The sequence below is a fragment of the Manis pentadactyla genome, chromosome 1 (genome assembly GCF_030020395.1).
Source record: "Manis pentadactyla isolate mManPen7 chromosome 1, mManPen7.hap1, whole genome shotgun sequence".
Lineage (NCBI taxonomy): Eukaryota > Metazoa > Chordata > Mammalia > Pholidota > Manidae > Manis > Manis pentadactyla.
This window is the reverse complement of record NC_080019.1, coordinates 104,163,291-104,186,666: the sequence shown is the minus strand read 5'-3', so window position 1 is coordinate 104,186,666 and position 23,376 is coordinate 104,163,291. Positions and strand designations below refer to the sequence as shown.

General features: G+C 31.7%; 1 protein-coding gene across 4 annotated transcripts in view; it reads right to left on the bottom strand.

Annotated features, from left to right (window-relative positions):
* ECT2 (epithelial cell transforming 2) overlaps positions 1–23,376 on the bottom strand; it is a 62,848-nt gene that overhangs the window by 19,968 nt on the left and 19,504 nt on the right. For all 4 annotated transcript variants that reach the window (XM_036930917.2, XM_036930916.2, XM_036930918.2 and 1 more), the window contains 9 exons: positions 18,313–18,432; positions 15,629–15,697; positions 14,407–14,517; positions 13,663–13,759; positions 11,985–12,066; positions 6,573–6,651; positions 6,292–6,411; positions 3,131–3,269; positions 1,674–1,828 (listed from right to left, as the gene is read on the bottom strand). In XM_036930917.2, coding sequence (XP_036786812.2) covers positions 1,674–1,828; positions 3,131–3,269; positions 6,292–6,411; positions 6,573–6,651; positions 11,985–12,066; positions 13,663–13,759; positions 14,407–14,517; positions 15,629–15,697; positions 18,313–18,432 — 972 coding nt within the window. The remainder of the gene's footprint in view (positions 1–1,673; positions 1,829–3,130; positions 3,270–6,291; positions 6,412–6,572; positions 6,652–11,984; positions 12,067–13,662; positions 13,760–14,406; positions 14,518–15,628; positions 15,698–18,312; positions 18,433–23,376) is intronic.

Genomic DNA, 23,376 nt, shown 5'->3' with positions numbered 1-23,376 from the left:
TGAAATAGTTCAGAATAAACTAGTTGTACCTATTTTATTAATTATGTAAGTTCCAACTATTTAAAGCACCAAATAATGTACAACAGGTGAAAAACTGATTCAAAGAATCAGATTTTTATATCTTTTACATCTTGTATATCTATATAATACATTCTCTTCAACATGGCAAATGTTCTCAAATGATAAGACATTCATTGACTTAGGGCTTGTAAAAAATTTACTATGTGTAGTATTTTAAATGTGAGAAAGAGCTCAACTGAAGTTACTATCTCAATTACAAACATATTTCTTAGTTTCAGAACTTGAAAGAATTTTGTAGTTTAAGATAGTGCATACATATTTGCTGCCATCTTGTGGCTAATATTACCTTATGAAATTTTTTCATTAGCTATTTATATTTTGGTTTTAGGACTATTAGCCATCTTGTGGCTAGTAATTCAATAGATTTTATTTTAAGGAAATTTTCCATTACCTTTCTACATTGGAGTATTATGGGTATACATATCTGGAAAGGACTGCATAAGCCATCTAGTCTGACACCATGATAAATGCATGAGTAATTTCTATAACAGGCAGTCACTTTACTGCATGGATCTATTTTACATACAGATATCCAGAACTATAAAAAAATTCTTCCTTATAATGAGCATTTTTGTAAGTTTTATAACAAAAGCTGTCTCCATCACTTTTCTGTTTTATGCACTAGAATTGTATTGTCCTCTATGAACCTTTTTGTGGAACAATCCTTTAAATATAAGGACATATTCTTGGCCCACAGAAATTTTAAAAAACTAGCAGATCAGAAAGCCTGTTGTTTAAATATTTAGGTAGGTGCTTTAATCAAGTATTATCTACTTTATAAACTACTACACCTCAATATTTTCAAAGTCAGACTTAACTATGATAAACATTTTATTTTTATTATAGAAATGTCCAAGGCAACCTCAGTTATAGAACTTCTGTAAATGAAAAGGGTCATTTATCAGTACATGCTCCTCTATGTCATCTGTGCAAAGATAAAGAGGTCTATACCTAGCTATCATATATGTCTTTCCCACACATGATGAAGTAATCAAATTATCTTTTAGGGATTTAGATTTCATCTAAGATCTGCTACAAGCTACCTGACTTCTAGTGAGTCATTTAACTTCAGTAATTTTATTTTCCCATATATCTTCACTTCAATCTGTACAGAAGAAAGATAATTAATATTCATAATGGCATGTGATTCTAAGAAGATGTATTGAGAGAACTGGATTGGCAACTTGCCTGAAAGGAAAAGCAACTTGCTACAACTTACCCATTGCTTTCAGTAAGATGAAAAAAACAACAGAACAAAATCCCCTTTATTTTACAAATAGCCAGGTCAAAAAACACCAATGAAAATCACGGATACCTTACATCAAATCCCAAGAGCCTCTCTAAATCACAGCCACAGAAGCTACAAGGCTATACAAGCCTATCTGTAATCTAGGGACTCAAAGTAATGTTTCATGTGTGTACACTTCTAAAAATCTTTTCCAAAACAACCTATTAAACCAGTTTTCCTCGATACACACAAAACTAAGACTTTCCTACATTCATAATTAACAAATCATTAGAAATGTAAAGGCTTAGACTGAATGCACTGCCATGGAGTTTAAACTTTCATTGTAAGTGGATTAAGAACTTACAGCATCTGCTTTACAAATGGTGTTGGCTACATGTCGACACAGCATCTTTAGCCAGTTTTCTTTTGGAAGTTCCTCTGATGTCATCTGGAAGCTGAGCAGCACATTTGCCGGCTCTGTTGGCGGCCTCACCAACAAGGCAAAAGCATTATGGCAATCTAAGGTCCCAGAATAAGCATAAACATTGTGTTATTCTTTGTTAAAGGACAGAATCATACAAGTTAAGTGCTCTCAGAGCAACAAAATTCCAGTGAAATTACCTTCTCTACCCTTCCTGTTCTTTCTATTTTTAGTTGGACAAAGAACATCACCATAGTACACTCAAACATTGGAAAGGATTATAGTAGTATTATGTGAGGAACAAAGATGATAATGACATTAAGCAGCAGTATTTTCCATGACATACAATATTTTCTATGGTGTTTTTAAAATAGATACATCATTTCTTAGAATTTCAGAATTTGAGTTTTAAATTAAAATGGCATTATAATAATTTGATGACTCAACCTTAGATCTAGTTCAAAGAAATCAAATGTCCAAATATTAAAATTGTTACAAAAAGTTTTATAACTAAGATGCTAAAACAGAACCTATTTTAAACAATAATTATAACCTCTAGTTATAACCCCCAACTATGGAGATTTAAATAAATGTGCTATGTAACCCTTAATACTTCCAGAATTTGACAACTGAATAAAGAAAGCAATGTAAGTTGCAGTTCAAGTTTTAATTATTTCTCATAAACTCAATGCCTTCCATCATTAGAGGACAGGATCAGTAATGGAACCAGCAAACACTGTAAAAACATACACCTAATATCCAAATACAGCCATGCACATAATCTCGAGATGCCAGTTAAACAGATGATACTATTTTTGGTAGGTTAAAAACTTTTGGCAATTTCGGGCCTTCAAAGAACTCTCCCTAACACTGTCACAGTTGTAAGTAAAAACTCTCCTTTATACACATTTGTCCCATATCAAGTTTACCATAGTTACTTGCATTTATTCATGCACATCTACGATTCCTGGTCATATCCTAAATATATTCCTAACAGTGCCGGCATTGCCAAAAAAGCAAGGTATAAGATGTGGAACATAGGTAATAGAGTGGTGATTTCTTTTGGATTCTGAAAGAATAAAAATAAGTTTTGGTGTGGGAATAAGCTAGGCTAGGGCACTATTTTTGACATGTGACCTTTTAAAAGCTCTTTGTTCCTTAGGGATAAAGATGCTCCACAGGTTGATATAGCACTATCAATTGAAAAAAACAAAGAAAATCAAGTCAGTTTTGGAGATGCAGTTGGGAAAGAAGTATAAGAACAATTATTTTACTAGAACTAACCAAATATATTTAAAGATTAATTTACCAGTTTTAAAAAAAATAACCTAAGGGAGTGAGGCAGACATACAAAGAATATAAACTATTTCATTTACCAATAGTTTATCCAATGAGCATACCTTCAGTCTCTCTTATGTCCAACACCTTCTTAATTTGAGAAAGAGGCATTAGATGAATATGCTTAAGAGAAGCTGGGGGCCGGGTATGGCCATGAGGACTCCTAAAAGTGCCAATCACCTTGTGTCGTTTTCTTGCTATCTGATTATAGAAAAAAGAAAGTCATTGTCAATAATATGAATAAACATAATTAAAGATTAAATTAATATAAAAATAAAATGGCACTAATAACATAAATCTATATGCAGCTCATATATGACTATTAGTCATTCCAGATTTACTGTGACAAGAAGTAGAGTTACTATGTGAGAAATTCATACATGTAATTATATAGCAGAAATGTTCATGTTTATATGAGAAAAGCACAAAAGCCAGGAAAACAGGCCAACAGGACAGGATCTACACAAAAGGTCCCAGAACTGTGAAAAAACTTAGAAATACTCTGAGAAGCAATAGGATCAAAGGATAGAAGAATCTTCAATAAAAGGCCCCTGAGTTCAGAAAGGCAAAAGTTGCTCTGGAATCTTTTGTCCTGGGTTGAAAAGATAAATGATTTCAACTTAAAAGCAGAATTCACAATTATCTCAGATCTGTGCAAGATAAAGGAGTGAATAATACACAAATGATTCTGGCTCTCATGATATTTACATACTATTGAGAAAGAGGAAGATTTAAAAAGTAACTAAATAATACACGAAACAAATAATACAAATTATTAACCAAAGTGCCATGTTAAGATTTGACTTTGCCTGAACTGGGAACTCATTCAAAAGGAAGAGGTAGGTAAAGTAATGCTGGAAAAAACAGTAGCAAAATCAGAAAGACCTTGTGACTGATGATGCAGTTGAGTTCTGTGAATTTTATAAGATCTTTCAATGTGTTGTTTTCATTTCCACAAAAACCTAGTATATTTTTTGCCTTTTTCAAAGAACATCTGAGATCATAATCATCAACTGAGAGACATTAACACAAAATGATTTAGACTAAGTTACTTAATGAATTTAGTTGAATGGTCATCACAAATATGACAAAGTATGGCTAAAAAATGTGCTACCTTGTGTTGGCTAATGAGAAAAGATCAAAAGACAGTATAATATTCACAATGAAGCAGAAATATGGCATGGAGCTATGTTACATATCAAATATTAAAAGTTCATTAACATTCATATAGTGGAAATAACCAATACTTTTTTAAAATAATGACTTCCACTGTAATATTAGAATATATTTTAAATTAATTTGACTATATACAATGCTACAGTTCATTTTTCAAAAGGACAAGACTTGCCACTGATGACATAAAAGTACACTGAGGTAAAAACTCAAAACACAGATAATATATAAATAGGAAAATAAATCCATAAATCCTAAATTAGTTTAGCTTCAGTATATATCACTTGTCATATTTAAGAGAAATCAATTGTTTTTACCCATTTTAAATGTTTATTTTTCCATATTATTCATTACAAATTTGCGAAGAGTTTTGTGTTTTCTTTTTTCAAACAAGCAAGCTAAAGAATAAAAGTTTAGGATTATAAATCTCAAGTCCAAATTTAATGTTAGAAATAGTTGTTTCAGTTAATGTGATTCTAAGATAGGGAGGATAAGAGAGAGTAGAAAAAGAAGTCACTGTATTTAGTAATGTAAAGGAAATGAGAAGCCAGGGCATCACATAATAGACTTTGAAGCTGCAGGGAATGACCAAGTACAGGAATTTAAGTGGCAGGTAAGTCAATGAACCAGTTATAGAAGACTTCACAGAATCTGAAGGAGACATAAAATAAAAAATTTAAAGTCAACCACAACTGGGGGATTAAGGGGATAAAAGCTAGGATGGATTAGTAAGGAAGTAAAGATAACCTAACTTATTAGACTGAATAAAGGCAGATGACCTACAAACTTCAATAGGAAAAACCTTAAAATGCTTTAAGAGAAGCAAACAAATAAAAGTACTCAGCAACTATGTACAATAAAACCTCATGATGATGCAAATTCAGATAAAATATTGTTGAAAACTGACTCCATCTAGTCCCCATTTTCAAAAGCAGAGCAGGTCAAAGGTCTTATGGAGGAGATGAATAGCTCAGAATCATCTGCTTCATGATTTTTTATGACTTTTTCAGTTCAAGGTATGGTCTATTGTGTATAGCATTTTCATTATCTTGTGTTTTGTGACATTACTGATCAAACAGAAATAACATTTTTCATTAACCTCACAACAATAAAACTGTACTTTATACAGGTAAATTTTGGTAAGATTTTATAGCCCCCATAACTATGCATGGCTTGTTCTCTAAGATTCCCTGGTATTTTATATTTTAAATAATAATCTGTATGATAAGAGAGTAGCACCTCAAGTAGAAAAGTGTAAAAGGAAAAGGTGTAGACTTTAAAGAAAAAAGAAAATCATACAATCACTTTAATGAAAGCAACAGAAAACCCAGTAACAGAAATGTCTAATGAGTCTTCTGTTTAATGTCTGTTTTATCAGAACAGTTTTCTCTTCTGAGATGAAGGAAAATATATTCCTTTACATCCCACATAGGATTTTTTAGTTGTTTAAAAATACACTATTAAAAGAATGAAAGAAAAGAGTTGAAAAGGCACACAAACATAATTCAATTTGTCAGTAGGGAGAATATGCAGGAAAAATTTAATTTAGATGAGAATTAAGAATTAGCATCATTGTACCCCACCTGATATACTGACACTTACTCTAAAACGTGGGGGCTTAAGAAGAAATCATAATTCATAATAAATACTCAAGTTATCTCCCTCTTCAACCAAATACTGACTTCTTTCATGGGAAAATCTACTTAAATTTCAAAAAGAACATGCAATTATTTTGCAGATAGTGCATACATGGAAAAAAGTAGTTCCTAAAATTCTTGACCCAAACATTTATTTGCATGGAAATAAATTAAATTTTCACTTTGGCTTAGATTTGAAGTGATGAAAATGTATCATACTTGTTAATATTAGGCCCTCTACTAAAAGCATTCCATTAATGGTATTAAACCAACAATTGGTCTCAATCAAAAAAATGTGATTTTCACTTTACTTTAAACATATATATTATACTTCAATGAAAGCTTGATTTTAAACATTCAGGGAAGGCACCCAAATCAGCAGTGTTATTATACCATATTAAGTACAACTTTACCTCTAGGCAATCATTGAAGAGAAAGAGCGTTACTTGTTCTCCTCTGTCACAGGGGTGCTCACCTAGAGAAATTGTTTCAACTCGTTGCACTAAGCTTCGATGAGAAGATAAAAGATTAGCCTGTATAGATTGAAAATATTAATGAAAGACATTACTTGGTAGCAAGTAATTTTCTTAAAGTTATCATTTAAAAGAAAATGGTGTAAAGATTCCATTTATATGCAGAAACTAAATAACAACAAAAAAAAGAAAATGGATGATCATCAAAAATGAATACTCACTGGGCATCCATCTACTTCATAAACAACATCAAAAATTTGCTTTTGAGCTTCTGTTTTTCTCTTATCCTCATTAATATGGCTGAAAAATTAATAAAGCTATTTTTAAAACAAAATGACAACTACATGCAAAGACAACTCATATCACAAAATAAGACTTTTACGTGTCTATCTTCATTTTGATAACTGAATCAGTTAAAATATTCCCTAAAAGTATCCCACACTACATTAAAAAAAATTGAACAGAAAGTGCTTAAGAAAATACTTTACTATACTTCTTTCAGCACTCTTTTTTTTACTATACTCACTATATACTTCCCAAAATATATTAAACCTGTAAAAATTTCAGATTAACCTAAACTCTTCACCTAAATTCAGATATGGTTTTATGCAGGTCATCCCAAGTCATATGCTAATCATAATCAGTTTACTGAAACAAAAATTAAGACTACTGCTCCCATAAGAATAAGAAAGAGTAAATAGGAAAGGATACCCTTCCACCTGAAACAACTGAAAAGCCATCAAAATATTAAGAAACAAGAGTTCTCAAGACACTGGAAGTCAACTCCTCTGAGACAGGAAGCAAACACTGCAAGCCAACTATATCATCTATATGAGACACAATCTAGAATCAGAGACAGATAAGCTGAAAGTAAAATGATGGAAATACTCCACTCACCAACAGCAAAATACATATTCTTTTCCACTGTATATGGAACATTCTCCAGGTTAGGCCATAAAATAAACCTCTTAAGTTCATGAAGACTGAAATAATACAAAGTATCTTCTCTAACAATAATGGAGTAAAATTAGAAATTCATGACAAAAGGAAAATCTTGGAAATTCACAAACATGTAGGAATTAACACACTCCTAAATAACCAATGGGTCAAGAAGAAATCACAAGGAAAATTATAAAACACTTTGAGATAAATAAAAACAAAAACACAGCATACGAAAACTTAGGACTACAACTAAAGCAGGGTTGTGAACTTTATAGCTATAAATGTGTATAATTTTTTAAATGATCTCGAATAAATAACCTAACCTTCCACTTTAAGACACTGGGAAAAAAAGAGAAAACTAAATCTAATGCAAGAAGAAAGAAGGAAATCATAAAAAGTAGAAAATAATGAAACAGAGAATACAAAAACAACAAAAATTGACAAAATTGGTTGTTTCCTTGAAAAGATCAACAAAATTAACAAGGCTTTAGCTAGGCTGACCAAGAAAAAAACTCAAATTACTAAAACCAGGAATAAAAGCAGGACATCACATCCACCTTACCAAAATAAAAAGGATTATAAGAGAATGCTTTGAACAACTATGTGCCAACAAATTAGAGAGCTTAAACTTAATGGATAAATTTCTAGAAACTGCAGAAATGACTCAAAACGAAATAGAAAATCTAAACAGATCTGTAACAACAAATCAATTTAGTAATTTTAAAACTTCTTACAATAAAAAAAAATCCCAGGCCCAAATTGCTTCACTGATGAATCCTGCCAAATGCCTGAAGAATTAATACCAATTCTGCACAAATTCTTCTAAACTATAAAAGAGGAGGAACCACTTCCCAGCTTATTCTATGACGCCACTGGAACTCACAATACACTGTTGGTGGAAATGCAAAATGGTGCAAGTACTGTGGAAACAGTCTTGCAATTTTTTAAGAAATTATATATATACCTACTATATGCCCTAGTCATACCTAAGGTAGTTATCCAAGGGAAATGAAAGCATATGCCCATATATGCTTTGTAAATGTTCAGAGCAGCTGTATTTTGTTAACAGCCGGAAACTGGAAACAATCAAAAAGCCACCAACATATTAATGGATAAATACATTGTGGTATATCCATACAATGGAAACAATAACAGAGGGTGAAATAATGACATGATGAACATTAAGGACTACCTCAAAATAATTATGAGTGAAAAAAGTCTGACAAAAGATTTAATACACTTATTTCATTTTGACAAAATCTTAGAAAATGCAAATTATACAAATAAAAAAGAAAGCAACTGTTGTCTAGGGACAGGCAGGCAGAGAGAAGCAGGCAAAGGGATTACCAAAATGCATGAGTAAACTTTTGGAAGTGATGGAAATGTTCCTTCTCTGGATGGTAGTGATGGCTTCATGGAAGTATAAATAAACCAAAATTAATCAAATTATATTTTAAACATATAGAGTTTGTTGGGGGAAAAAACATAGTGAATCTACTACAGAATATATTCATAACAAATTAATGTTTTAGTTAAGAATGTGAAACTAATGTATTAGAATCCAATTTCAGGTTTTACTGGTTTGTTTAAATGGCAAGGACTAGTTAATTGGCGCTGTGACAATTAATTAAGAGAAAATTCACTGACATCAGGAGGCCTGCAGGGGAAGCCCTCACATCCATCTCTCCTCTTAAATCTCAGACCCCACCAAACAGATGGGCACAATACTCTTTTAACTATTTTACTCTCCCGCAGGAGGAAGAAAGGTTTCCACCTTCTACCTCCCTGCTACAGCCCAGCCAGTGAGAGACTGTCACAACTCAAGACAATGAAAAGCCACAAAATGTGGAACTTCCAGTTTATGCCAATGGACTTTTTTGCACAGAAACAGCCCTCCTAACTTGACCATTTTCCTTGCAAACAAGTGTCCTCTCCTTTGTTCTCTAGACATGCCTACAGTTCTGCTGTAGCCTGCATGTTCCAGATTGCAATTCTTTGCTATTCCTGAATAAACCCATCTTTGCTGGTAAGATCCCTAGGCTAACTGTTAAAGCATCCCAAGAATTCAGATACTGTCAAATTCTGTAAGATTTATAAATTAGCATCACAATTCAACATTAAAATAACAGCTCCCATAATTCAATATTTCTTGAAAATCTGTGAGAAAGACATTTAGGGTAGGGATATATTAGAAAGACTCTTAAATTCTCAGGAAGCTTAAACAATGTTAAAAAAGAGCGGTATCTTTAATCACTTATCAGTTTGGTTCATTATCCCTATAGCAGCCAGATGACACTATTCTTAAGCAGGAAACAGGTCAAAAGACTAACCCTTACTTAGGTTACTTTATAATCTTTGTTTGAAAAATATATTATATATAAATAAGAAATAGCATAAGCTACCATCAAAATAATAGTGGTAGAGTATTCTGCACATTAAACAGTTAAATGGAGCAAGCAGTGACCTCTCAAATTCTCTATTCTGAAAATATGTTAACACAGACTACCTACTTCATAGTTTGTTGAAAGGATCAAGGTAAATAATGTGTCAGAATGTTAAACTATAAAGTGTTGGAAAAATTATCTTGCTAGTCAGCATCAAAAAGACTAGGAACAACAAATGCTGGCAAGGATGTTGAGAAAGGGAAACTCTCCCACATTGCTGGTGGGAATGTAAGCTAGTTCAACCACTGTGGAAAGCAATATGGAGCTTCCTCAAAAAACTAAAGATAGAAATACAATTTGACCTGGGAATTCCACTCCTAGGACTTTACCCAAAGAAAGCAAAATCTCAGATTCAAAAACACATATGCACCCCTATGTTTATCGCAGCACTATTTACAATAGCCAAGATATGGAAGCAACCTAAGTGTCCATCAGTAGATGAATGGATAAAGAAGATGTGGTACATATACACAATGGAATACTATTCAGCCATAAGAAAGAAACAAATCCTACCATTTGCAACAACACAAATGGAGCTGGAGAATATTGTGCTTAGTGAAATAAGCCAAGCAGAGAAGGACAAGTACCAAATGATTTCCCTCATTGTGGAGTATAACAACGAAGCAAAACTGAAGGAACAAAACAGCAGCAGAGTCACAGACTCCAAGAAGGGACTAGTGGTTACTAAAGGGGAGGAGTGGGGGAGGGTGGGAGAAGGGGATTGAGGGATATTACAATTGGCACACATGATGTGGGGGGGGATCATAGGGAAGACAGTGTTAGCACAGAGAAGGCAAATAGTGACTCTGTGGCATCTTACTACAATGATGGACAGTGACTGCAATGGATATGGGGGGATACTCGATAATATGGGTGAATGTTGTAACCACATTGTTTTTCATGTGAAACCTTCATAAGAGTGTATATCAATAATACCTTAATAAAAAATAAAAAAAAATAAAATTTAAAAATAAATAAATACATTTAATTCAGGAAAAAAAAAAAGAAAAATTATCTTGCCCCCAAGTAACAAATCAAAAGCATGAAGGCTAGCCAATTCTAACTCCAGGAAGAAAATCCCAGGGCAAAATACCTCTCAAACCGAAATTAGTCAAAAGGAGAAATAAAATTAAGAAACCCATTTATTTCTTACAAGCAGTCATCTGACTCTCTCTTGACCCAGCTGCAACAGAAGGGTATTCTACCCAACCTCTCAGGTCCAGATAAACCCTCACACACCCTTGTAATTACCTATTCATATGTAGATGAACCACTTCTCTCCACCCCTTGAAACACCTATTGATATGCAGATGAACTAAAGCCAGGTAAGAGATTCTGGAAATACTACAATTTTACCCACACCAATAAACATAAAATATGACCACAAGCAAAAAACAAAATACGCATGAACCTTACAGCATTAACAGTGGCTGGTATTCACTAATTTGAGCATTATTCTACTGCTGAACCTTCTACTAGAACTAGTAAAGTTTCTCTCTTAGAGCTCCTTTACAAGTATTTTAAGAAACTCTTTTATATAGTAGCACCTCATTGAATCTCAGAAATCATTAAACCTATTAAATATTAATATGTAAAGTCCAAAGAGTTGAAATGCCCTCACCCTCCATGAGGCAAAGTAATTAACAGCAACAGTTTTCAATTCGGATTATAATTATCAGGAAAAATCATTTCTGATCAGAGCTATGTCTCCAAGTTAGATATATAGAAATTAGCCTAAGTTTAACAATCAAGCTCCCAAAATCACTTTCACTGACTTTATATTTTAATACATCTCCAATCAACCCCATCAATCTAATTCCATAAAATTCAAAGTAAGAAACAAAAAGTCAAAAGTAGAAATGAATAAGGTATTATAAACCTTTTCTATTTACTTCACCAGAGTCAAAATTCCTAAGTTACATGGGCAGTTTACATGAAAAACAAGCTATGACTGGAGGTATATGAGGAAAATGTCTAATAGTGCATTTATAACATTTTCATATTTCTAAACCATTGTTACTCCGTGCATATTTAATGTCTTCAGAAATAAATATTTTTGATTAATCAATATATTTATAATACTTCTCTATCATTTTAATGTATAACTACATTAGAAAAGTAATTTAGATATCATATTACAAAGATTTGCTATTGATTTTTTTCTCTCCATTTATGACTCTATCTAGTTGTTCTATCAATTCCACTCTAAATCTAAGGAACAATAAAAAAATGAAATAATGTCCTTACGTCATTACTTCCTTTAATGATCCAATGGCTTTTTCTAGAGTGCTTTTGTCAGGATTTTCTTCAGCTGTATGCTTCTTAAGATCTGTAATGATAAAACGTTTTTTTCCATGTTAAAAAAAATTCAGTGGTTTCCATCTGACACTTAAAAATGTTGCCATCTTTGATACAGGCTCATTAATTTTTAAAAGTAGCTAAACTTTACTTTAAAAAGTTTTATGCAATGCTCTTTTAAGACCTCTCTTTTTACATGTTTCTTAAGGTTTCCACATATTTTGACTAAATTTTCAGATAATGTAACACATATTTTCTTACACTGCAATCTCAATTCCCTTTTAGTAAAGCTTGGGGATGCCTAGGTTCCTCAAACTCTCCCCATAGTGCACAATGAAAACACATGATCCTCAGTTAGCTAAGAAATCATTATATATATGTTATATGTCATATTGGGGCCCATGACTCCAACACAGAGAGTATTCAGTGTATCCTTAAATGTAGGTTTAGTTTAGAGGTTGTTGAGATGCTTACACTTTGACCCTTCTTATCCAGGTTGTTTATACTTCATATGCCATGTTCTACCTAATGGTTCCCTAGTACCATTCCCACCTAATGATTTAAGTGGAATATTAAAAGCTTAGAAATCATTCGATGGATTTCTACAAGTACTTAATGAAACAGTAATGAAGGTAAGTAAATAAGAAAAAAAAAGCCACATTGCTTTGTAAAGCTAGGCTTACTTTTTCATATATTCTTTCTATAATCTATAAAATAGGACAACTTTTAAAGTCTGGGGATATCATTTTATAAGCAGTAACTCTATATTAGAACCTTTAAAAGAACAAATAACAATTTTTTTAGTTACTACTATAATTTATATGTTAACCAAAATGTTTTGAAGTAAAAAATAGATTAAAGTCACAAAATTAGTCTCCTATCTGCTATACATACTACTGTATACATATACTGTACTTTAAATTTGAGGATAAAAATAATTTATTACAGATGTATTCTTGTTTGTAATTTATTTTCATACTTAGTTTAAAAAAATATAAAAACCAACACTGTCATAAAAATATTCATTTTTTTAGTCAGCTAAATGTAAAGACATATATATATATATGCTTTTCTTTAGTGCATATAAAAAAACTTTTTTTCATAAAAATTAACTCTGCTGTGAAACTTTTCCATTGATATCTGTAGTTTAAGTCCTGGAATAAACAGAATGTTTCAAAAGTGTTCTGTACAATCTAAGAAAAAAAAGTAAGCATAAGACCAAGTATAACAAATTTTATTAGATTCAGAATAGGACTAAATAACTTAAAACATACGAAACATCTCTCATCTTGTTATTTTTGTGGGTAAATTTTGTGTTTACATGGATATAAATTTATTTTAAAGTAGTGACATACCATAAAAACATAAGACCTTTTAATGGAGAAATAAACATATAGTAGTAGTCATATAATTGATACCAGAATAGTATTTTAGGCCAGACTGAATTTTTTAGCAGCAGTGATTATTAAGATTACCCATAAAGAAATTTTCTATGTAAAAGATACAACCTTTAATGCTGAAATCTAAGAAAACTATGAAAATGAGAAGAATTTCAAATTTTTTAGGACAATTTCAGAAACAGCCAAATGATGAAAACAGCCAAATCCAAAACAGATCAGACAAGTACCATTTAAAAGTAACGCAACACTGGGTAACCTCTGTACTGGTCGGATGAGAAGTTCTACAAGGCTTTGCCGCCCGCATTCTGGTTTGGCTTGGTTTATCTGAAAGGAATTAATTTATTCAACAATAAAAAAAAGGTTTTCTGCACAGACACACTACATTTATTAGATTACACCTTATCATTAGGACCCTGGTAAGAACCAACAGGAGAGGTGTTAGTGGAGGTTGTTCTCTGGCAAATTACTATGGTTGAATAATCTTCCAGGGCCTGAAATAACCTCCTGGCCAGTCAAGAGTTACATCCTAAACAAAAAGTGAGCTCTTCTCCATACTTATACATATATTCTATCTTAAGTTTTTCTTAATTCTACATCATTCAGAAGAAATGTTTTAAAATATTCATTATGCTGACACCACAAGAGAAACAAAGTAAGACACTGGGTAAGGTAAAAAAAAAATCCTTAAAGATAAATCAAAATGTCCCTGGAAAATTGTTAGGTGAGAACTAAAACTAGAACATGAAAACCAAACATGTATAACTTAAAAAAAAGCAACATTACTCAGCTGCCTCTTGTACCCTGCTACCTAGTACACCAAATCTTCTCAAGATTAACATCACAACCCTCAGCTACAGCTGAAGTTAACAAATTTACATTAAGTTGTTCTTAAATGGATACATTTTTACAAGTAGAATTTTAATGAACTTCAGAAATTATTCAGATTTTTATTTGAAAGAAATATACATTACCTTCAGAAAAGCATGAAACCTTGGTTTCTGTTTTTCACATTTAATAATTGTTTCCTTGCTCATTTCAAAGAAGTTTACAAAGGGAGGGTAAGTTTTTACCAAATCTTTTGACTAAGATGAAGAAAAAAAACATTTATTTGTTACATATGTAATCCTTTGACAATTTAACTAAAAGCCTAATTATCAGGTCACTTCTGACACTGTATACAAAAGAAAACTTAAGTTTCTTTTCAAGTTAAATGCAGAAATTTATTTTATAAACTTATAACAAATGAGTTAACTGCTGGACAAAAATGCATCACTTGGTACACAGACTGAAACCTGAACAGCAAACAGCAAATAAAGACTCAGAAAGACACAAAAGTATATTACAACTCATTATACTGACATAAACGTAACAGAAAGTTTAAAAACATTTTCAAGTTCTGAACATAGTAGTTAGAGTTATCTACGACAGAATCCAAGAACATGCTATTATTTATTGATGGATCCAAACCACCATTGAAAGGTCAACTATATTTCCTAAAAATGCAGACAAGAAAAGGAAAAATGCCTTGGGTAACTGAAGAGACTAATAGGTATCAGAAAGATATGTAACAATAAACTGCATGTTTAGAATTCTCAACTAACCAGGAAAAAAAACATCTAAGAAACTGTATGGTAAGGAAGAAAGTTAAGAGGAAGGCTCAGAAAAATGAAAGTAAATGTACCAGAACCCAAAGAACTGAAACTTATAAACTGTATTCAAAGAGACTGAAATTTATAAATCCTTTTCATATCATCTCATTCAAAATGAACCTACTTTATTTGATAAAATTAAACTCTATGGTCCTTATCCTAGTAAAGAACAAGCTGTTCATTAGAAGCTTTTATGCTCAACAGCCACAGTGACCGCAAAAAGATGCCAACTAAGAAAAAACAAAAAATAAATAATTTCAAAATAATTAATTTGTGGACATTTATGAAGGGCAAATAATTTGATATACAGTAAAAAGATTATAGCACAGTACAATTAGTGTTCCTAATGGTGACATGGGGCTACCAAGAAAAGTGTTAGATTTCATATAGTAATGTTTCAGAAAATAAGAACACTTCCAATATGTTTTACAAACACAATCGTGTCAAAGTTGTAAAAGTTTCCACATTTAACAGGTAACTTTAATTCCATCCCAGTCCTTGATAAGATGAAACTTTAACCTGAAAACTTAAATAAAATACTTACATATTTAAGAAAGATGTCACCAATGCTTTTGCTCTCATCCCAATTCACAATAAGGTCTTCAAGATCATCCTGAAAAAGAATAAATTGAAACATTTAAGACAACTTGAACACCTTTTAATATTTAACAATGAACATCTTTTAATATTTTCAAAATACTCATTTGAAAGAAGCACTTTACAAAGTGTCTTAATTTGATGTGCAGAACTAATACATTCTTTCTCCTCAACAAGGAATTAACTTTGACAATAAAGAAAATATTCCTTGAAAAATAATTGAGAAAACTATTATACAAAGGTCAAGTCAATAAAATTAACCCTAACTCCCCAATATGATGTGATAGTTCAATCTTTTCTTATTAACTATAAAGCTGACTGGAGTTATTAGGCATAGAAAATTCCTTTCAATCCTGCTGCTGAAGCATCCTATTTAACATCAGCCATTAGAAACTATAATCTGTAACAGGGGTTAACAAGCTTTAAAGGGACAGATGATAAATATTTTAAGGCTTGCAGGCCATATGGTTTCTGTCACAAGTACTCAACTCTGTCCCTGAAGAGAGAAAGCATAGACAACACATAAAAATTGAGTATGGCTGTGATTCAATAAAACTTTACCAGAACAAGAAAAACTTTACCAAAGTTTAAAACTAGCCGGACATGGTCTATCGATTACAGGTTGCTAATCCCTGCTCTACAAAACCCCTCTACTGTTATCCTAACATACTATATATTTGTAAAAATTTAGAAGACAATTGAAGTTTTCTAAGATAATAAAACATATTCAGATTATAAAATGAGATGCCAAGAAATGGCATGCCCTAAAATTCTGAGAGAGACTTTAAAATGGAAATTAATCAATAAACTCTTATACCAGAGGTTCTCAACCATACACAGACGCCCAAGGACAAGTTTTTAGTAGGATCCGTGAGATTAAAACTATTTTTATTACAATACTAAAGTATTATTCGACTTTTTCATTTCTCTCACAAGTATTCAGTAGCGTTTTTTAGAGGCTACATGTGTGATACTGCAAAAGACTGAATTCAAAAGCAAATACTAAAACAAGTCACCTCTTAAGCCAGGTAGAAAAAATGAAATACATCACTCTTCTCACCATGTTTTGGAAATCAGTTATTTTTCATAAGGAATATGTTATTTATACTACCATGTGATAAGTTATTCTTACTTTAAATGTCCTTATTACCTACATACAAAAAGATGGAACCTCATTTTACCAAAAAATTAACTCAGAATAGATTACAGACCTAAATATAGAGGTAAAACAAAACAACTTTTAGGAGAAAATGTTTAAAACCTTAGTTTAGGCAAAAAATTTCTTAGATATGACACCAAGAATACAGTATATTAAAAAAGTGTATAAAAATTATACTTTTGTACTTCAAAAGATAGCATTAAGAAAATGAAGACAAACAACAAGAGATTGGGAGAAAATATTTGAAAAACACATAGCTGACAAAGCACTTTTATCTAGAATTCATGGAAAAGTTACAATTCAATAAGACAACAACCCGGTCAAAAAATGGGCAACAGAACTAAACACACATTTCACCAAAGAGAATATACAACAAATGTTCAACATCATTAATCACTGGGGAAATGCATATCAAACCCCAATGAGACACCATTTCACATCCTTGAATGACTATAAAAAAAGAAGTACTGCCAAGAATGTGGAGAAATTTGAACCCTTATATACTACTGGTGAGAATGCAAAATTATATAAAAGCCTGGCACTTTCTCAAAAATTGTAAATATAAGACTACCAATATGACCCAAGAGCAATACTAATCATAAGTATCTAATGAAGAGAAATAATAGCATGCCCACACAAAGACTTGTACACAATGTGCATAGCAGCATTATTTGTAAAAGCCAAAAATGAAACAACCTAAATTTCCATAAATTGGTGAATGCATATAGAAATATGCAATAGCCATATAATGGAATATTATGTGGTGATACAAAGGAACAAACAACTAACATGCTATATCATTCATGAAACTCAAAAATATGCCATACTAAAGTTAGAAATAAGACACCACATACTATATGGAGTAAACATTAGTATGGGCTATTTTGAAAAAATTGATCAATTTTGCTCAAGCACCACAGGGAAAATTGGAGGAAATAAGGCAAAACTACTTTTAAGAGTTCAGCTTAAACCTGCCCAAAAAATTACTTCACTGTGAGAGACTGATACCTAAAAATCATGGACCTTCCCTCAAAGGATAATCATTAAAAGGGGCTAACATTTTCTTACATGGTTTTGGTATTTATCTGACTATAACTATAACAATGAATGAAATGATCTCTAAGTGTCTTCCAGCTTCACAGTTTTCAAACAAACTGAAGCAAAACAAAAACATAAAACCCAAGAGGAACAATAGGAAAATAAATAGTACTACCAACTACATGTGTCTATAGAAAAGACTCTCACAGGTCTTAATTCCTTATTTTCAAGATTAATTGAAATTTAAAAAAACAGGCAAACAAACATTAATAAGGCACTGGATCAAGGGAACAAATGATTCAAAAGAATAAATGAGGGAGGGAGTAAGAAATTTTAGGTACAAAACTTATTTATCTAATCACAGGTACCTGAAAAATCATAATAAATATAAACAATCCAAAAAGAATTACTACCAACCTAATGCACAAATTTACCTTTATTTTAGTGTGCACATCAAAAATATCTGGGATACTACCAAAAATAGTCTTAATCTCTTCTGGTGCAAGGATAGGCCCACCGCGCTGTCCTTCTTCCTCCAATGGTACTTGAAATAACTAAAATGGGGAACAAAAAAAAGACTAGGTTAGTTAGGAAAAAAAAAACTAACACAGACAGTGATAAGAAATGAAATGTTGATTAAAAATAAAAAAGTAATTATAAAAAAATACCTCTTCCTAAATTGAAGACCTTTTTTCTCATAACATTTTCTATTGTATTATAACCTATTTATTTATGTATTTGTATATGTGTGTATATATACTCTTAAAATAAAATGTTATGTTAGAATCTAATAAAAATTTATCACTCAGTTCTACAAATCATTAAAATTTTAATATGATACAGAGTTATTTCTACTTTTTTATTGAAGTTACTAAGGAAGAAAGCAATAAACAGTTATTTCTAGACATATACTTAGTATTAAGTATTAAATGTTTTGAAATGGTAGCATGGAAACTTGGTTTAGGAGAGAAACTGAATTTGAAGCTAGAAGACTGTTGATGATGCTGCTTGTATCAATCTAAAAAAGCAAAGGAAAAAAACCTCCTAAAACTAATAACTGAGTTCAGCAAGGTCACAAGATACAAGGTCAGCATGCACATGCACACACACTCTCACATGCACACACACACTCACATGCAGATCATTGATCACACACTATACATTCTATATCAGTAACATACAAATGGAAACCAAAATTTAAAAGCATTTCATGTATAATAAAAAATTAAAATACTTAATAAAACATATATATGATACAGAAAACTAAAGAATGCTGATGAGAGAAATCAAAGATTTGAATAAATGAAGACATATGGTCATGGAATAAAAGACTCAAAACAGTAAGAACATCAATTTTCCTCCAAATTGATCTATGAATTTAACCCAGTTCCTATCTAAATTCCAGGACTTTTCATAGATAAAGAAAACCTGATTCTAAAAATTTTTTATGGAAAGGCAAAGGAACTTCTTACTATCAAGCTGCAATACTCAAGACTGTGTTACTGGTAACAGGAGAAACATACAAGATCAATAGAACAGAATAAAGTCCAGAAATAAGTTCACACAACTATGGACAACTAATTTTTGACACAAGTGCCAAAGCAATTCAATGGAGGAAGACTAATCATTTAACAAATGGTACTACACCACCATCGGTCACAGGCAAAAAATGAACCTCAGCCTAAATATAACACTTTAAACAAAAAAGTCATTCAAAATGGATCATCGGCCTAAACAAAAATACTAAAACTATGAAACATGTAGAAAAAAACACAGGAGACAACCTTGTGACTTAGGCTTAAAGAGTTTTAAAATATAAAATCAAAAGTATGACTTATCTATAAAAAAAACCCTGATAAATTACTTCAAAAATAAAGTTTCCCTCAGCAAAAGACTCAGACTGAGAAGATATACTATAGACTAGGAAAAAATATTTTCAAATCACATCTGACCAAGGACTAGTATCTAAAATACATAAAGGACTGTCAAAAAAACTTAGGAAGGAAACAACCCCATTAAAAATGGGCAAAATCTTGAAAAGTTATTTCAACAAAAAATATATAGATCTATAGATGTCAAGTAAGGGCAAGAAGAGATGTTCAACATCATTAGCCATTACGGAAATGAAAATTAAAGCAAAAATGAGATATCATTACATACCTATTTGAATGGCTACAATAAAAACACTGCTGATAACATCAAGGACTGGTGAGGATCTGAGTACCTGGAACTCACACACTGCTGGTGGAAATGCAAAATTATATAGCTCCTCTGGAAAAGGATTTGACAATTCCTCATAAAGTTAAACACAACTTACCATACGATCCAACAACTCCACTCCTATGTTTACCCAAGAGAAATAGAAAATTATGTTCACATAAAACCTGTACACAAATGTAACGGCTCTCTTCATAATTGCCCCAAACTAGAAACAACCCAAACGTCCTTTACTGTGTCAACAGATAAACTGTGGTACATCCACACAATGGTACACTACTCATCAATAAAAAGAATCGAAATACTGATACACACAACAAATTAGATGAACCTCAAGGGCTGAAAGAAGACAGCCTCAACAGATTATATACTATGTGATCCCATTTATATGACATTATTTAAAAAGACAAAATTATAGTGATGGAGAAGAGATAATGGTTGCCAGGAGTTGGAATTAGGAAACTATGTGACTTAAAAAGGAAAAGTACCAGGAGATTTTTAAGGGTTGAAATGTTTCTATCCTGATTGTAACGGTGGTTATACAAATTTTCTCCTGTGTTAAAAATTCATAAAACTATACATCAAAGAAAAAGTCTATTTTATTGTATGGTAACATAAAAAGTAAAAATTTTGAAAAGTCGATTTACTATTTAAGGTAAAAATAATAATGTACTGTTCAATTCTTAATATATGTAGAAGTAAAATGAATGACAGTAATAACAGCACAATGGCCAGGGGGGGAGAAACAGAAGTTTTAAAAAAAAGGTAGTATTGTGAACCCTACCTACTGAAAACTAAAACTATACCAAAATAAGAAAAACCTCTTCCTAAATACATCAAGAAGCTAATAATAAAGTAAAGTATCTTCAGAGGTCAAAACCTATCCCTACGTTTTTAGTTGAACACTAAAGACAACTTTTACCCCAACGACATTGGCCTCAACTGATGAAAGTTGAACTTCACCTAACAAGCCTCAATGGGCACAAAAGACCAACACAAAACCTAGTTTCCAATCTACTATCAACTTCAGTAAAGTAAAAAATGTGCATAACCTGCAACCCAGAAATGCTAGGTTTTTACCCAGAATATGTTCTCAAGGAGACATGAATAAAAATACTCAACAGTAGCACTGATAGTAATAGTAAAATACAAACAATAAAATTTAAAGTAACTCCAGTGTCCATTAAAAAGAAAAATTAAATAAACTGAAATATTCACCCAGGAAAATGAATATAACTACATGTAACACACAGATGTGTCTCAAGAACATTTCTATCAAGAGATAAAAGCAAGTCATTAAAAACACACAACTATGGTTAACATTTATTAAGTCCGTGTTCCTACGCATGTGATAGATCTACAAGGGAAATGATAAGCAAAAAATTGCAAATAATTATCTCTGAGGTGGGGGAACGGAATGAGATTGGAGAAAAACACAATAGAGATTTCAAAGATATTTGAAATCATTTATAAACATTCATTTATCTAGTCAACATTTAATTAAAAACCCTGAACAAGATTATTCAGACAACTAAAATACATCGAGGTTCATTAAAACCTCTCAATAGTCTTAAGACATGTTAAACTACCCTAAAATAGTTCTGCATTTACTTTAATTCCCATATAAAATTACATAGCCAAAAACTACTGACTCTACATTTCCAGTATTTCTCACATCTATCTTCTTTCCATTTTCACTGATAACATCTAAGAAATTCAGGTCCTCAAAATCTCTAACCAGGACTGGTGAAGTAACCTCCAAATTGATCTCCTTACCTCCACAATTTCCCCTCTTCAATACCTCCTTAAAGTGAACCAAGTTTATCTTCCTAAAATGCAAGTTGGATCATATCATCTTCCCCTTCTCATCAAAAATTGCCTACAGATGACAGAGCACACTAAACAAAGGTCTTCTCTGGTCCAGCATAGGCAGTCTAATCTCAACTCTCACTGTACCCACACCCCATTTATTAACCCACCCAAAACTCTAATCACCCTGGACTACTCATAAAACCTTGAACGATACACATCTTCAAATATCTGTATTGTTTGAACAATCTCAAATGTACTTTCCACCCATAATATTTGTATATACCAGTCATACTCATACTTTAAAATTCACTTCAGTTTTTGTCTTCTTTATGATGCTTTTCCCAATGTTCAACCCACTGAAAATCCCAGCCTACCACCATTCCTAAATTGGAAGAGTGGTAACTCTTGCCTCACAAATCTCTAAATATCTTAACTAAACCTCCTCATGATGATCATATCCTTCCACTTGGTATTATAATTACATGTGGATGTTTTATCTCCTCCCCAGTCTAAGCACCTTTAAACAGAAATTCTCTTTAACACCTGACACAGTATTTTTATTAGTAGACACCCAAGTGTTATATAGAAGAAGCTTCTGGATATTCATTTAATTTGGAGGCTAAGTTAAAATTAAGTTACTCCAAATCCAATTTCAAAAAAAAATAAAAGAACATACTAGTCCTAAAATAAACATTAACTTTTGTAGAGAACACTATCATAAATTTAGACCATAATCATTTAAATAAAACGATAGATGAGTTTATACTAAGCATAGTGATATGAAACTGTTTATAATCTAATAATGCTAAGATCTTTGTTTTAATGGAATTTTAATGAATTTAATTGATATCCAAATTAGAACTCTGAAACTCCAGTGCTTTTACCATAGCCTGAAAGGATTTACATTTCTAGGCAATAAATGCCACAGAAGGAAGTACATGAGCACAGTATACGCCAAAGGGACTTTCTGCTACTCAACTCCATTTTGGCTGACAATAAAAACTTCAACAAGAAGCTCATCTAGGATGATTTCCCTTGAAGAAGAAGAGTGACTTAAAACAAGTATAGTTTAATATAGCAGAGGGCCTTATAAAACCTTGACTACTGATAAACAAATTAACTACAAAGAATAAACTCTCCATGAATACCAAGAAAGATGTTTTTTTCCATTTCTTACCTATGAATTTTATCAATAGTACAAGCAACTAAAGCTATTATATTGGACCTTAATGAGTTACATCAAGAATTTAAATAGAGGTCAGCTAAAAATTAAACCAAATCAGAAACTACCTATCATTTTTCTATTTAAAGGCAAACTTGTTGGTATTTATTTTCCTGACAAACTATCTTCTTCATTACCTAAAACAAATAAATTCTTTCCTTCTTCAGATACTACATTAATGTCCTGTTATTGTTTCTTTCATAACCTTGAATTTGTTTGTTCCTTAACATCTTCAAACTCATCCTAC